This window comes from Scyliorhinus canicula, chromosome 7, assembly GCF_902713615.1.
Source record: "Scyliorhinus canicula chromosome 7, sScyCan1.1, whole genome shotgun sequence".
In the NCBI taxonomy this organism is placed as follows: Eukaryota; Metazoa; Chordata; class Chondrichthyes; order Carcharhiniformes; family Scyliorhinidae; genus Scyliorhinus; species Scyliorhinus canicula.
This window is the reverse complement of record NC_052152.1, coordinates 61,408,767-61,425,808: the sequence shown is the minus strand read 5'-3', so window position 1 is coordinate 61,425,808 and position 17,042 is coordinate 61,408,767. Positions and strand designations below refer to the sequence as shown.

The 17,042-nt window shown below is 42.9% G+C and overlaps 1 protein-coding gene across 2 annotated transcripts in view; it reads left to right on the top strand.

The window, feature by feature from the left end:
• The window catches only part of otc (ornithine transcarbamylase), an 81,600-nt gene extending 68,324 nt beyond the window's left edge, over positions 1 to 13,276 (top strand). For both annotated transcript variants that reach the window (XM_038802136.1, XM_038802137.1), the window contains exons 9-10: positions 7,914 to 8,051; positions 13,114 to 13,276. In XM_038802136.1, coding sequence (XP_038658064.1) covers positions 7,914 to 8,051; positions 13,114 to 13,173 — 198 coding nt within the window. In that variant the 3' untranslated portion in view covers positions 13,174 to 13,276. The remainder of the gene's footprint in view (positions 1 to 7,913; positions 8,052 to 13,113) is intronic.
• Positions 13,277 to 17,042: the final 3,766 nt, after the last annotated feature.

Here is a 17,042-nt window from a genome sequence, read left to right as displayed (position 1 = left end):
GTTGGCAATCAGTAGCTAGTGGTGTCCCTCAGGGATCCGTGTTGGACCCACAATTGTTCACAATTTACATAGATGATTTGGAGTTGGGGACCAAGGGCAATGTGTCCAAGTTTGCAGATGACACTAAGATGAGTGGTAAAGTGAAAAGTGCAGAAGATACTGGAAGTCTGCAGAGGGAATTGGATAGGTTAAGTGAATGGCAGATGGAATACAATGTTGACAAATGTAAGGTTATCCATTTTGGTAGGAATAACAGCAAACGGGATTATTATTTAAACGATAAAATATTAAAGAATGCCGCTGTGCAGAGAGGCCTGGGTGTGCTAGTGCATGAGTCACAGAAAGTTGGTTTACAGGTGCAACAAGTGATTAAGAAGGCAAATGGAATTTTGTCCTTCATTGCTTGAGGGATGGAGTTTAAGACTAGGGAGGTTATGTTGCAATTGTATAAGGTGTTAGTGAGGCCACACCTGGAGTATTGTGTTCAGTTTTGGTCTCCTTAGTGAGAAAGGACGTACTGGCGCTGGAGGGTGTGCAGAGGAGATTCACTAGGTTAATCCCAGAGCTGAAGGGGTTGGATTATGAGGAGAGGTTGAGTAGACTGGGACTGTACTCGTTGGAATTTAGAAGGATGAGGGGGGATCTTATAGAAACATTTAAAATTATGAAGGGAATAGATAGGATAGATGCGGGCAGGTTGTTTCCACTGGCGGGTGAAAGCAGAACTAGGGGACATAGCCACAAAATAAGGGGAAGTAAATTTAGGACTGAATTTAGGAGGAACTTCTTCACCCAAAGGGTTGTGAATCTATGGAATTCCTTGCCCAGTGAAGCAGTTGAGGCTCCTTCATTAAATGTTTTTAAGGTAAAGATAGATCGTTTTTTGAAGAATAAAGGGTTATGGTGTTCGGGCCGGAAAGTGGAGCTGAGTCCACAAAAGATCAGCCATGATCTCATTGAATGGTGAAGCAGGCTCGAGGGGCCAGATGGCCTACTCCTGCTCCTAGTTTTTCTGTTCTTATACTGAACACATGATATTACATCAATTGCTTCCAAATCCACATTGTTTTGACTGCACCATTAAAAAGTAAATTCTTTTGCAGGTCTATATCAGTAGGGGGTGAGGGGGTGATTACTGTGTTGGGGTTGGGTGTGGCGGGGGGAGGGGAATGGCTGGATAAAAACAAAGATGCATCTCCATTGTTTCCTGTTTCTCTGTTGTAAGTCCACATTTGACGTGTGGTTTGCTCTCTGTAAGCAGTGTTTGGCACAGAAAATACTGAATTTTGTCGCTCTGTAGTCTTTCCTTCATCCCATCGTTTATTCTTGCTCTTTCTTCCATGCTCTTGTTTTTACACACAAGTGCCAACTTGCTCCTGCAGACCCCTCCAGTAATTTTCAACCAACCATTACGGGTGCCTATTACTTCAATTTTGGAATTGTTTACATCGCATAGCAAAAGTGCACCTTCAGGAACACGATTTATTATTTATTGCAGCTCCTTAAACCCGCAAGAAACAAAGCAGCAGCCACAGGGCACATGCAAATGGAATGGCCACTGAATTACACGTCTGCACAACTAGATAGCAACAGGAAATATCGGTCGGGGGATTGGCTAATATGCTACTCACTCTTGCACCATAAATAAAATAATTTCAGCATATTATTCAACATTTACATGCAGAACTGGCTGGTGAAGCAGAACAATGTTATTATCAATTTATGTCATTTCCATTGTAAAATACAACAGCCACACAGGAGTAGCATTTCTGTACTTTCGACAATATCATTATTAACGGAATTAACATAATTAACAGAAAGGGTTTCTGCTCCAGAACATGACCACTGGCAAAGAACTATGTGAATGAATACCAATATTTCGGAGAGTGCTCACTTTACAGACATAGATACAAAAAATGCCAAATTGTTGAGGGGAAAATATAATGCAAGGTTGGTTTCAAAATATAGCTCATGACATTTTTGCAGAACTTTCACAAGGGCCGACAGCAATGCACATTTGTGGCAGAAATGTACCAGGGCAGGCGTTTATTTGACCTGTTGGGAGAAACCTTTTTGATTTTTGAACTGCTCTGATCATAGCTTTCAGAATGTCCTGGATCGAGCTGGCAAAACAATTAAACATTAATCAGCACAACATTGTGCATCTTAAACGATATACTCATGTTTCCCAGCTGTGACATTATGTTAAATGTTCAGAATACAAAGGGTTAATGTCATATCATAATTAACCACTACATGGAACTAAATGCAGAACTATATAAAGCACTGACTCACAGGCTTCTGGGAGAAGGCTGGAAAAGGCTGGAGAGGAGAAGTGAGAGAGTGTAGAGTACAGTTATAGATAGAGTGTAGAGACTAGTGTTAGTAGAGTGTAGATTGCAGATTACTAGATTATTGTTTTCTAAAGAAGTAAGTGGTCGAGCTTTAATAAGTAGTGTAAATAAAAGCTAGCTTTGTTAATCAGGGAGGCCGGCAATAATAGGTTTGGTGAGAATTTGGAGGCAGTTTTGCCAGCACTTCGTGTTGGGGGCATGGGGCAATGGAAATGCCAATTCGGGGAACCATAGATTTGAGCCAGGGAAGTGGGATGGAAATTTTCAGAGATGGGAGGAGAAAGGAATTAGGACACTAAAAGATTTATTTCTTGGGGGTCGTTTTGTGGGATTGAAGGAGCTGGGAGCGAAGTAAGGGCTGGAGCTGGGGGAAATATTTAGGTACATGCAGTTTTGAGACTTTGCCAGAAAGGGGATACAGAACTTCCCAGGAGAGCTGGCTTCCACATTGCTGGAGGAGGTGCTGACGACAGGGGGACTGGAGAAGGGGTAGTATGGACGGTTTACGGGGCTACTTTGGAGGAGGAGAAGGCGCCGCTAGAAGGGATCAAGGCAAAGTGGGAGGAAGAGTTGGGAGAGATTATGGAGGAGGGGTTCTGATGTGAGGTGCTCCGGAAGGTGAACGCCTCCACCTCTTGTGCAAGCTGAAGGTGGTGTATAGAGCGCACCTCACGAGGGCGAGTATGAGCGAGGTCTTTGAGGGGGTGGAAGATGTGTGTGAACGTTGCGGGGGGGGCCCCGCAAACCACGTTCATATGTTATGGTCTTTTCCAACGCTGGAGGATTGCTGGAAGGAGGTGTTTTGGGTAATCTCCAAAGTGGTGCACGTGAAACTGGACCCAGGCCCTCGGGAGGCCATATTCGGGGTGTCAGATCAGTCGGGGTTGGAAACGGGTGCGGAGGCAGATGTTGTAGCCTTCGCCTCGTTGATCGCCTGAAGGCGGATCCTGTTAGGGTGGAGATCAACCTCTCCACCCTGTGCCCTGGCGTGGCGGGGGGGACCTGCTGGAATTCTTAACACTTGAAAAGGTCAAAGTTGAACTGAGGGGAAGGATGGAGGGGTTCTAAAATGCATGGGCGTTATTCATTATGCACTTTCAAGAATTGGATCACATCAAACATTAGGGGGGTTGGGGTGAGGGGGACTGTATGTGTTAATGGTAATTATGGATGATTTTTGTAATTTGTTTATGTTAACATGCAGGCCAATGTTTGGGGTTTGGTGGGAGAATGGGATCGTTGTTATTGATATGGGGATTGACATTACATTCATTACTAATTATTGTTTATGGTTGGGTGCAAATTTGGGACAAAACGCGAAAAAGGAGAATAAAAAATATATTTTTTTAAAGTTAGCCTTGTTAATGAACGTAGCTTCTGTGGTCTTGGTGAACACTACAACATCCATCCTGATAACAGAATCATAAAGAACACCACATGGTACCAGGTGTGTATTCCTAATAGTAAGCAATGAGTTTAGCTTCTAAGAAGAAAAGAAGAACAATCAGGCCACTACACAGATCTCGGAGACAGCACCAAGCTACTGATTGTAAGATGGAAGATCTGAAAAAGCCAGAACACTTCAGGATGACCGGTAAACCAAGTCTAAACTGGAAAAATTTCAAACAGCAAATTGAAGTTTTTTTTATCTGCCTCCGCGTTACAATCAGCTCCTGATCATCAAAACATCGCTCTCCTCCTAATTTGGCTGGACTGCAGGCATTTGAATTATTTAATTCCTTTGAATTCGCAGACACTGAGGATAAGAAAAAATGTGAACGGGTCATGGACAAATTTGATACTCATTGCAAAGCACAAGTGAATGAAACATATGAGCACTACATGTTTAGAAAATGGCTGCAACTAAAAGGAGAATCGATAGATTTGTTTATAACCGATTTAAGACTGAGAGCACAGTCGTGTAATTTTTCCTCCATTGTGGATTCGATGTTGCAGGATCAAATAGTGTTTGGTATATCTGATGAGCGATTGTGAAAAAGGTGACTAAGAAGACCGATTTTGCCATTAGAAGAAGCCATAAAGCTTTGCAAGGCCAGTGAGCAAGCCACAAACAAATATGCAGAGTTTAGGGCTAAAGAGAAAGGCACGAATCCACGAAACATGGCCAACGCCATTAAGTCTGTGGCGCAGTTCAGAAGACAGCACGCCACTGATGGTGGCCATTTTGAAAGTGACATCACCAGCATGATGATGTGCACACGCTGTGGCCACGGCCACTATAAAATAAATTGTCCTGCGAAAGGTAAAAAAAGCTTGCGATGTAGCAAGTTCCATCATTTTGCCTCACAATGCCGTTTTACTTCAGCGATACCAACAAATTCAAAATTTGTTCCACAGATATAAAAAGGTACAAAGTATACAAAATTAAGGACATGAAAAAAAAAATGTTAACTTCAAATAATGATTCACTAAGTTTACTCTGCAGGATAACTTCATGGTAAAAGCAATAACCAGAGTTAATGAACTGGACACTGATGATAGAACAATATTTCAACTCTCCAATTTAATTAAAGATTGGACTGTAACACTTAATATTAATGGGTCTGCTGTTCCATTCAAGTTGGATACGGGTGCACATGCAAATTTAATCACAGAGGCAGATCTAAAACAAGTGAACAAGATTCCAAGAATTAAAAAATCAAACTGTAGGTTGACGGACGACAACGGGAACGCAATAGTGACAAAGGGTTCCTGCTGTCTCACGGTGCAGAGTAGTGATATCTGTATCCCATTGGAATTTGAAATTGTGGATGGTACAAAGTCAGCACTAATTGGGGTAGATGCATGCATAAAATTGAATTTGGTACAAAGAATACACGCAGCCAGAAATTTAAATGGTTCACTCAATGATAAAATTGAAAAAAATAGAGCAACTTCAAGCATGTCTTTAGTGGAATGGCACCTTATCATTCATGTACAGCATTCAACTCAAAAATGATGCTGAGCCAGTGATACGTATGCACAGAAGAGTGCCAGCACCATTAAGTGACATGTGCACAGAAGAGTGCCAGCACCATTAAGTGACATGTGCACAGAAGAGTGCCAGCACCATTAAGAGACCACCTCAAGGATGAGGTAGATAGAATTCAACAATGCAATATCTGACTGAGCTGACAGACTGGTTAAGCACTATGGTGCATGTGCACGTAGTTAATTTTATGAGAAAATCTGACCAGCAGAACAACTTTAAGAAACCTGATTTAAAAAGAAGGTTGAATTTCTGTGGACACCTCAGCATGCAGCTGAGTGGCGAAACATGAAATCGTCACTAACTACAATTCCAGTCTGAGCGTTTTTTGATTCTAAGAAGGAAATGAAAATATCAATGGATGGCAGTCAGAATGGCATTGGTGCCGTTTTGTTGCAGAAAGCAGAAAATAATCTATAAAAATGAGTTGCGTATGCATCTCATGCTATGACTCCAACGTAGCAGAGATATGCACAGATAGAGAAAGAATATCTAGGTCTGTTAACGGATATAAGCAAGATTCAATGCTATATAAGAGAGAAGCATAAAGTGCACACTCCGTAAGCTTTGCGTGTGTGAAGTAGAGACAGCCTGAGTGAATGAGAGAGCCCATGTGAGGATTGGAATTTGGTCACTTGGAACAGTGTGGTAATTCAGTGTAGAGTGGGAGGAGGTGCTTTTTCCCTTTCTGTTTTGCTTTCTTTCTTCTGGCTTTGTAACTGATAATCTGCAGGGAGTGATCCAGAGAGCATCCTGGGAAGGTAAGTGATATAAAGACCTTTTCAAATTGTGTATGTGGGGGGGGGCGGCTGAAGTGCTTAAACTGGTGCTTAAATGTCACTACATCTGCACCAAGTTAACCAGTGGCAGCTCCTCACAGACCACGTGGTTCGGTTGGAGCAGAAGTTGGATGCCCTTAGGAGCATGCAGGTGGCGGTAAACATCATAGAAAAGAGTTATAGTGATGTGGTCACACTCAAGGTGCAGGCAGACAGATGGGTGACTGTGAGAAAGGGCAGCCAGTCAGTGCAGGAATCCCCTGTGGCTCTCCCCCTCTCTAACAGGTATACTGTTTTGGATACTGTTGAGGGGGTTGGTCTATCAGGGGAAAACAACAGCTGCCAGAACAGTGGCACCACAACTGGCTCAGTTGTTCAGCAATGGAGGGTAAAGTGCAGGAGAGCGACAGTTATAGGGGATACTATAGTAAGGGGCATAGATAGGCGCTTCTGTGGACATGAAAGAGACTCCAGGATGGTATGTTGCTTCCCTGGTGCCAGGGTCAAGGATGTCTCAGAACGAACACAGGACATCCCGAAGGGGAAGGTGAACACCCAGGGATCGGAGTACACATAGATACTAACGACATAGGTAGGAAGATGAAGTCCTGCAGAAGGAATTCAGGCAGTTAGACAGTAAGCTAAAAAGCAGGACCTCTCGGGTTGTAATCTCAAGATTACTCCCTGTGCACCTGCCAGTGAGGTTAGAAGTAGAAGGATAGTGCAGCGAAACACGTGGCTAAACTGGTGGTGCAGGAGGGAGGGTTTCAGATTACTGGACCATTGGGATCTCTTCCGGGGTAGTTGGCACCTGTACAAGAAGGACGGGTTGCACCTAAACTGGAGGGGCACCAATATCTTGGCTGCGAAGTTTGCCAGAGTCACTTGGGAGGAATTAAACTAGTATGGCAGAGGGTTGGGAACCAGAGTGTTAGCTTAGAAGGTTTAATAACTGAAGGAGAAATAGAGAACCAAAATAAGAGAACAACATCACCCTCAGGCAGAGCATAATTAAAATAAGGAAACGGAGTTTGACAGTGATTCATGACCATTCTCACACTCTGTGTTTAGGTTAACACATTAAAAGTGGCACTTTGGCATTGGAAAACCAGCTGTGCCTGTAGAATCATAAGCAATTATTTAGCAACCTCAAAAGAGATGTGGAGACAACTGGAGTGGCAGGTCAACTCCATTCTTTTTACTTGGTTATTTAGGTGCTCAAGGATAAGAGTGTTGTGGATACCAAAAGGTAAATCCAGTCCCTACCACTTCTAGTGGCACAGTGGTGTTAATATGATTTGTCTGTTATAAGCAGTGGACAGTATAACAGCTTCTTTACTATTGGTTATAAGAATGAAAATACCCTGGTAGCTGGAGGAAGGAACTGAGTGCAGCGTATATTTTAGGAAGCAGGGAAGCCACAAGAGAAAAGTAGTGCCAAAACAATGCACCTTATATCATCTCTTCCAAGAATGATCTTGCTGCAACTCTGTTCCCAGGCAGTGCCTGGGATTGCAAGGCTTTAATACAACAAATGGGCGCATCCAAAATCTTGTATGGCATTTGAGGTATGCTATTTCATATGCTGTCTGATCTGAAAATTCTGATCGACTGCTGCTCAAAATAGTTTAATATATGCAGTAACTTTTATAATTGACTTCAGTGGAGATGGCAAATGGTTCGTGCCATTTGCCTGGTATTAGAATCTATCTATAGTAAATGAACAAAAATCAGCACCAGAATGCCTTACTTCGGTAATGATGCCTTTTTTGCCTTTTACACATCTCACAGACCGGACAGTCAGCTGCACCCAACTGGGTATTCTTGCATTGTTTGCCACGAAAACCGGAGGAAGTTGATGATGAAGTATTTTATTCCCCAAGATCACTGGTCTTCCAAGAAGCTGAAAACAGGAAATGGACAATCATGGTAAGAAAACTGAGTATATTGGGCTTCACAATTTGTGAAAGCTGCAACTGTTATAAGACCAAAAAGGGACCAGGACAAACAATGAACCTTCTTGAAATATTCATACCCACGAAAAACATCCAAAGTCGCTGGATATATTACACAACATTCAATTTCAGGGATAGAATAATATGTAATGAGCTACAGTGTTATTTGTGATTTCTTTTTAATGAGACCTTTAGGGACTTACTGCAGCAATCTACCTGCCTATCATTCTGCGTGTTGATGGCATACGATACTAGCTGATGTATTGTCATAATACTTAATGAGCCAAATGTGTTTCTTTTGATTAAGAATCCAAGTTTAATTTAATGGATTATTATTTTATATTGCCATTTCTGGATTAACTCTATGTGTTTTTCAAAAGGTGCGCCTTAACTTCTTTGTAATTGGGCAGCACGGTGGCATAATGGTTAGCATTGCTGCCTACGGCGCTGAGGACCTGGGTTCGAATCCCGGCCCTGGGTCACTGTCCGTGTGGAGTTTGCACATTCTCCCCGTGTCTGCGTGGGTTTCACCCCCACAACCCAAAAGATGTGCAGGGTAGGTGGATTGGCTATGCTAAATTGCCCCTTAATTGGAAAAAATAATTGGGTACACTAAATTTAAAAAAAAAAAACTTCTTTGTAATTGTTGACCTGGGAGTGATTCAAAATGTAGCAGGTGGTGCAAGATCACCTCTGAAGTAATCTTGCCGATGCTGGACTTCACACGAGTTGCAGTAGAACTTCAGCCACTTAATACAATCTTTTTAAAACTTTATTTTATTGTTTTAAAATATCCGAAGTTGTTTGTGGACCTCCTTTTACATTTCTAAAGTTGGGAACTGCACAACGAAACACTTTAATCACATTAAACATTGAAGCATTCCGATACTCGTGGGCAGATTGTGCTCTTAAGTACATCTGCACAAAGGTCACAAGAGGGGGCCAGCAGAATTGGCTTCGCTCTTCAGCTCAGGAAGTTCACAGCACTAAAGCAAAAACAAGAGTCAAACCAGGATTTTCTGCAGAAAGGAAACTTAATATACCTTCGGTGGCCTTTGCCACAAACAATGGTTCAATGAAGTTCCATGAGAGTCGAGATTTTGATGATAGAACAAATCATGCTTGCCAATTCCTTTGAGCATCATGTTTGTCCTATCCAAATCTATCTGCTTGCATTTAGTGCAGCTTGTTTCACTTCAATTATTTTATTAAATTAAGAAAATCTAAAACCTCATTGAGAAAGATTTTTTGTGAACAACTTGTGGTAACTCGAGTTGTGGTCACAAACAGGAATTTTACATTTAATGGAATATTATAAAGGTCCCATGACATGAAAAATAGCTCTCTCAATTTACGTCACACTTTCTCCATGCCAGTACATGTCCCTATCCCTAACTTTGAACTTCCTTCAGCGTTACAACACAGCAGCAATCGCATTGCTGGGACCGTTCTCTAGGCCCCCCAACAGTCCGAGAGAAATAGAAGAGCAGATATGTAGGCAAATTTCAGAGAAATGTGACAGTAATAGGCTAGTGATAGTGAGGGATTTCAACTTCCCCAACATTAACTGGGGTAGCCATAGTGTGTTTTAGAGGGAGAGGAATTCTTAAAATGCATCCAGGAGAACCTTTTCAGTCAGTACGTAGAAGGTCCTACAAGAGAGGGGACGGTCCTGGGTTTAATTTTAGTTAATAAAGCCGGGCAAGTAGTTGAAGTATCAATGGGGGAACATTTTGCAGACAATGATCCTAGATTCAAGATTGTTATGGAAAAGGACAAGGATGGGCCTGAAATCAAAGTTCTGAACTGGGGGAAGGCTGATTTTAATAAGAGCAGGTATGATTTGGCAAGAGTGGACAGGGAGCAGAATTGGTAAATCTTGTGACAGAACAGTGGGATGCATTCAAGAAAGAAATAGGGAGAATACAGGGCCAACATGTTCCAATCATGAAAAAGAGTGGAACCAACAAATCCAGTGAACTCTGGATATGGAGGGACATACAGCATTGGATCAGGAGAAAAAGGGAAGCTTGTGGCAGACATCACAGACTCAAAATAGCAAAAGCCCTGGAGGCGTATAGCATATGCAGAAGGGAACTTAAAAAGGAAATTAGGAGAGCAAAAAAGGTTGGCATGAAAGGATACTGGCAGGTAAAATAAAGGAAAATTCTAAGTTGTTTTCAAAGTATTTTAAGAGTAGAAGGATAACTAGGGAAAGGGTAGGACTCATTAAGGACCACAGTGATGAGTGTGGAGCCGGAGGACGTAATTAGGGTCTAATTGAATATTCTGTGTCGGTGTTCACTCGTGAGAGGGACGGTGTGGGTATAAAAATTAGGGAGAAGAACTCAGGGGGGGAGAAAGGGCGATGTTTTGGCCTTTGCTTCCCTGATGGCCCGGAGACAGATTCTGCTGGGATGGAGGGGCTCGGAGCCCCTGAATGCGGGGGTATGGGTAAGGGACATGGCAGGGTTTCTCAGGTTGGAGAAAATAAAAATCGCCTTAAGGGGTTCGTTACAGGGGCTCGCTCGGAGGTGACAGCCATTCATCGACTTCTTTAAGGAAAATTAGTCTGTCAGCGTGGTGGGGGGAAGGGAGTGTTAGATGTTTAGCTGCTGTTTTATAAAGAGTCAAAGGTACTGCTCCTTTTCCACAAGTACCTTTAGTTTACTTCAACAGACTGTGCACAAAACTCTAACATCATATCACCTGACACAAAGGCCACCTGAAGCCTCTTTACATATCAGTGTCAATTATTGAATACTTAACATAAATGAGACAACTAATTGGAATGTCTCTCACCCATTACTTAACAGGGAGGAGGTATAAAAATGACGAACAAGGGTAGGAAAGCCAATGAAGGGAGGGCCGTGAGACGGAGTGTTTATGTGGACCATGTTGGTTGGGGTCTATGTTTGAGGGGGATGGCTCTGTCATTGTGGGTTTATTTTTATCTTTGTTGGATTTTTCTGTTGAAAAGTGTTAAAATTCTAAATGTCGTAATATATTTTCTAAAAAAGAAATTAGGGAGGACTAATGAAATTAAAGAGATTATATGGACAGGGAGGAGGTTCTGAGTGGTCTGGCAGGCTTAAAAGTAGACAAATTTCCAGGACTAGATGAAATGTATCCCAGGCTGTTGAGAGAGCCAAGGGAGGAAATAGCAAGGGCACTGGCAATAATTTTAAATTCCTCTCTGGCCACAGGAGAGGTGCTGGAGTACTAGAAGATAGCCAATGTGGTGCCATTATTCAAGAAGGAAGGGATAAACTGGGAAACTACAGACCAGTCAGCCTAATGTCAGTGGTAGGGAAACTATTGGAAGCAACTCTGAGAAACAGAATTAATCTGCATTTGGAGAAGCAGGGATTAACCAAGAACAGTCAGCATGGTTTGTTAAAGGGAGGTCGTGTCTGACCACCTGGGCAGGACAAACAAGTCAGGGGAATACATGACAAATGGCTGGGCCCTTGGAAGCACCAAGGATCAGAGGGACCTTACTGTGCATGTAAACCATCTCTTAAATTAGCAGAGCAGGTGGATACAGTGGTTAATAAGGCATATAGTATACTTGCCTTTATTAGCAGAGGCATAGAGTTTAAGAGCAGGGAGGTTATGCTGGAACTGCATAAAATGTTAAGCCACAGCTAGAGTATTGTGTGCAGTTCTGGAATCCACATTACAGGAGGAATGTGATCACACTTAAAGGGTGCAGAGGAGATTTACCGGGATATTGCGTGGACTGGAGAGTTTTAGCTGTGAAGAGAGATTGGATAGACTTGGATTGTTTTCCTTGGAGCAGAGCAGACTGAGGGGGGAACATGATTGAGATGTGTAAGACAATAAGAGGCATGGATAGAGTGGACAGGAGGAAAATTTTGCCCCTTAGTGGAAGGATCAATGACCAGGGGGCATAGAGTTAAGGTAAGGTAAAGGAGGTTTAGAGGGGATGTGAGGGGAAATATTTTCACCCAGAGGGTGGTGGGAGTCTTGGCCTTGCTGGCTGGAAGTATGGTGGACTCAGAGACCCTCATAATATTGAAAATGTATTTAGATATGCACTTGCAATGTCAAGACATACAAGGCCATGGGACAAGTGCTGGAAAATGGGATTAGAATAGTTTGGTGGTTGTTTTTGACTGGTGCAGATACGATGGGCCAAATGGCCTTTTCTGTACTGTAGACTGCTATGACTCTACAACTCTCCATAACTCTGTGTTCCTCTAATTCTGGCCTGGTCCCTGAGCTGTGGAATTCTTCTCTAAACTTCTCAGCTTCAATACCTCCGTCCTCTTTTCAGATCTTCCCGAAAACCTACCTCCTTGAGAAAGATTTTGACCCTCTGTCCTAATGTTGCCTTGTGTGGCCCAGTGTAATTTTTTTGGACAATGGTACATTTTGCTACACTTATAGGCTCTACAGTTTGGCTATGTTATAACTGATAAATAAATGCAAGCTGTTAGTGATGATGACAAAGAAATGGATTATACTTTATGTAGTGCTGAAGTGGGAAGTATGAGTTCCACTTCCAAAGGAGGTAAATCAGCTAAACTGGGAGGGAGCTGTTCAACTAATTAGTCACCAGGCCGTCAAATGCAATACTTCTTTGGGTAAGGACAGAGGTTTAAATATATCCACTCTGAACAATATCTGCATTTAATAATTTGTTTGTATATTGTGCCCCGTGTATCAAGCATTAGAGGTAAATTGAAAGTCATCAACTTACATTGCTCATATTTTTTTTGCATTTGTGCCCCCAATGACTGTCCTTGTTAAAACCTTCATTATCTTCATGTGGACTATAACCATTGACCACCAACTGGGATATCTTGCAGTTCCAGCTACTTTTTTTTAGAACTGAATAGGATCCATTACAATGAAGCATTCTATCTACTCTCCTCACTGCAGAAGTTAGCTGACCTTGAATGTCAGAAACCAAATTTATAAGCTCCCAAGCGAAGCTCAACATTGTATGGCTGTTGAATTATCATTGTTTAAATATGAACTGTCTCTAGTTTGTGTCTTTTTTTTCACAGGGTGCAATGGTGAGCGTGCTTAGAGATTATTCACCAACAAGTGCCAAGCCAACATTCTGAATTCTGTCCACAATGCAATGGAAAGATAATATGGGAAAAAAAAACAAGAAACTTTGAACTGTATAATTCTTTGATATATAATTAAACTACATCATTTCACTACCATACGATTCTGATATGACTTACTAGTGGTAATCAAATAGAGACTGGCTGTTCACAAGAGATCTTTTGATCAATGAAATATGATGTATAAGCTGTGCTTGGCCCCTGAACACCGACACCGTGTGGAGTCGGGGCCGGCGCACTAACGAAGTCCCCTGCGCATGCGCAGGTTGGCACGGCCCAACTGCGCATGCGTGGGTTGGTGCGGCGCCCATTTGGAACTGCAAAAGGAGGCTGGAGCGGCGTGCACCGCTCCAGCCCTGTGCTTGGCTCCCTGTGGGGGCCAGAATCAGTCATACCCATGCCCAGTTTGTGCCGTCGTGAAACGCGATGGCGTTCACGACGGCGCGAACACGTGGGTTCCATGTTGGAGAATCGCCCCCATTATTTACTGGATAAAGAAACAATAGATTTAACTGTTCTTTCTTTTCTCTATCTCTCCATATTATTGTTTCTTTTTTTTTTGAGAATTAGGGGCAGACTGAAAGCGTAATTTTGAGCAGAATTTCTACTCTGGTAACGTGATTGGATATATTGGATTGTTGTCCAGTACAGTCTAATTCCTGATTTATACTGACCATCAGACTGCTGGGAGGCCACAGACCGATCTTCAACCATAGCCTGAGTTTAACTTTTCAGATGCTAAGTCTTGACAGTCAGTATCAGTCGATAAGCACAGCATCAGCTACTTTCACATTGATTTACGAGGATTAATTTTCCAATTGCAAAGTCCAAGCTTAGAGCCTTGCCTACCAGGAACACAGCAAAGAATTGTGTGCCCAATCCATGATTTTCCATCCATTAATTTTAATGAAAGGAAAGTCACACAATTTCCAATACTGGGAATGTATAGTCAGAAAACCCACCTTTTGTTCTATTTACCAAAAATACGTAAAGAAGAAATGATCTTGGAGGAAGTCAGCCACTGATACACCATTCCCATTCAACCTGGTTATAGCACCTCGGAAGGTGGCTGCTGCAGTACCTGTTCTGAAATGTTTGTATCATCTTTAGGGATTCACATTCTCATCACTATCTTTTTCACTACTGTACTCTCCTTCGCATTAGCTGAAGGAGTCCAAATCAGTTTTTGATTTTCTTCTAATAGATTATATTATTGGTGAATACCCAGAGCACTGTATTTGTCATCTCAGACAATGGGCTGATGGCAGTGAGTGTCCCAAGGTTAATGTGATGGCTGTGGACAGGAATTCAAAAATATTAATAGGAATGTACCTAAAGCTGTGAGTTCCAATTGCTGATTCATATAGTAGGAAGAGCTTCTAGCTAGCATTAGCTTGAATGACAGTAGAAGCAACTTGCATATTTGTTACATACAGAAAATTAATCTCTGTAAGTGCTTCATTAGATAATGAATGAGAAAGAGAACAGTTCTCTGGGGAAGGGAAGGACATATTTACAGAAAGCAGTGAATGGTTTTTGGAAAGAAGTAGCAGAGGGAGCCATAGTAGCTGAATAAGCATGTAGAAACACTGAAGTGGAAGGAATGGGAAATGAAAAATATACTGGAGGTCTTATAAGCACAGGTTGCTTCCAGCAGTGTGGGTATTAAGGAGATTGCAGAAGTAAAGCAGTTCTTCAGGAATGCACTAAGGCGGAAGATGTTATAATCTTTATTATTGGCAAAGGGAACAAGTTTTAAGTGCAAGTTAAGCCTCTGCTGTGTACGGTGTCGAGATAGAACTCCATGGTTTGAAGCTTTCAATAGACTCAATCTTGAATCCGCCAGTACTGAAAGCTCCAAACCAGATCATTCTCGACAACTTATACAGCAGAGGCATTGGAAGGTCAACCAAAACATAGTTTATTTAGATGGTGTTAACAATACAGGCTGTAATGTTAGACTGCACATTTGCCCACGCAAATGGCCAATCTGATGATGTCATGTGATGAAGAAACACTGGAAATAGTATAAATGGAGACTACCGGTGACGGTGACGTGCTGAGTGGGCGCACATCAGGTGGCTCTCCTTCGAACCATGACAAGAAAAGACACTTTTAGTTTAATTTTGTCCAAATCTCCAAGAACAAAATCTTATCAACAACTAAAGGAAGGCAATCAATAAGAGTGCCAGTGAACAGTAGCTCGAGGAGCCATAGAGACGGCAGAATCGGCAGTAAGAGCCACGACCAGCAGGCGGACGAGACAGCGGACCCACAAGGCAAAGCGGCCCCAACCAGCCCCTCAGCAGGAGAGAGGGTGGCCAATGACCCGAGCATCAGCCTCCTGGAGATGGATGGAAGAGCTTCCTGATGAAGTAACTGGCCGCCATGAAGAAGGCAAGCAGGATAGAGACCCAGGTATCGGTCAAGCTGGCGGTAACGGAGGTGACGGCCACCATGCAGAAGGCAATCGACGGGCTGGGGGAAAAAGTGGCAACTCAGAAGAGGATGATCCTTGACTCGGACAAAACCTCGACGGACCAGAGCGACAGAATTGTCACCATGGGGACGGAGGTAAAACATTTGGTGGCGGCCCAGGGGAACTAAGAGAAAAAGTCAAGGATCAGGGGAACAGGTCCCGATAATAAAACATCAGGATCGTGGGGCTGTCGGAAGGTATTGAGGAAAAGACTCAATGGACAATGTACGCCCAACTGGGACCGCACAGGCTTCATGAAAACCATGGCGGAAATCCCTGAAATTGGCACGCACTGGTTCATAAGACCATATGACAGAGAAGCAGAATTAGGTCACTGACCCATCGAGTCTGCTCCGCCATTCAAACGTGGCTGATATTTTTCTCATCCCCATTCTCCTGCCTTCTCCCATAACCACTGATCCCCATATTAATCAAGAACCTATCTATTGGCAAAATTTGATTTGCTTAACCACAGGAAAAGCAGAGGCTCAGTTGAGGAAGTTACAAGGAGCGGTGTACGAGTATGGGGAGAAGGCAAGTAGGATGCTGGCGCACCAACTACGGAAGAGAGAGGCGGCCAGGGAAATTGAGGGAATTAGGGACGGGGAGGTAACACGGTCCTAAGCTCGGAAAGGATCAATGAGGTCTTCAAGGATTTCTATGGTAAATTGTGTGAGTCAGAGCCCCTGGAGGGGAGGGAAGGGATGAAGCAATTCTTGGACCAACTGAGGTTTCCGAAGGTGGAGAAGGAGCTAGTAGAGGGATTAGGGGCCCGATTGAATTGGACGAGTTGGTTAAAGGTTTGGAGAGTATGCAGTCGGGCAAGGCCCCGGGTCCGGATGGATATCCTGTAGAATTCTATAGGAAATTCTCAGAGCTGTTGAGCCCGCTATTGTTGAGAACCTTCAGCGAAGCTAAGGAGAGGGGAACCTTTCCCCCGATGATGTTGCAGGCCTTGATTTCGCTCATCCTTAAACGAGATAAGGACCCGTTGCAATGTGGCTCTTACAGGCCGATATCACTCCTTAATGTAGACGCCAAACTGTTGGCCAATATCCTGGCCACTAGAATTGAGGACTGTGTCCCGGGGGTGATTAATTTTTTTTATAAATAATTTTTATTCAAAATTTTGTACATATTTTCAACAACAAACAAAAGCCCCCCCGTACAAAAATAAGAGAAACAACAAAAAACGCATAAATAAAGAGATTATAGCTATATCACACATTTACCCCAGACTATATGCCCTCCATTAAATGATAAACGCTAATAAATACAATAGTAAACACAAAGTACCCGCCCCCAACCCTCGCCCTCCCCCCCGGTTGCTGCTGCTGCTGACCATCTCCTAACGCTCCGCTAGAAAGTCTAGGAACGGTTGCCA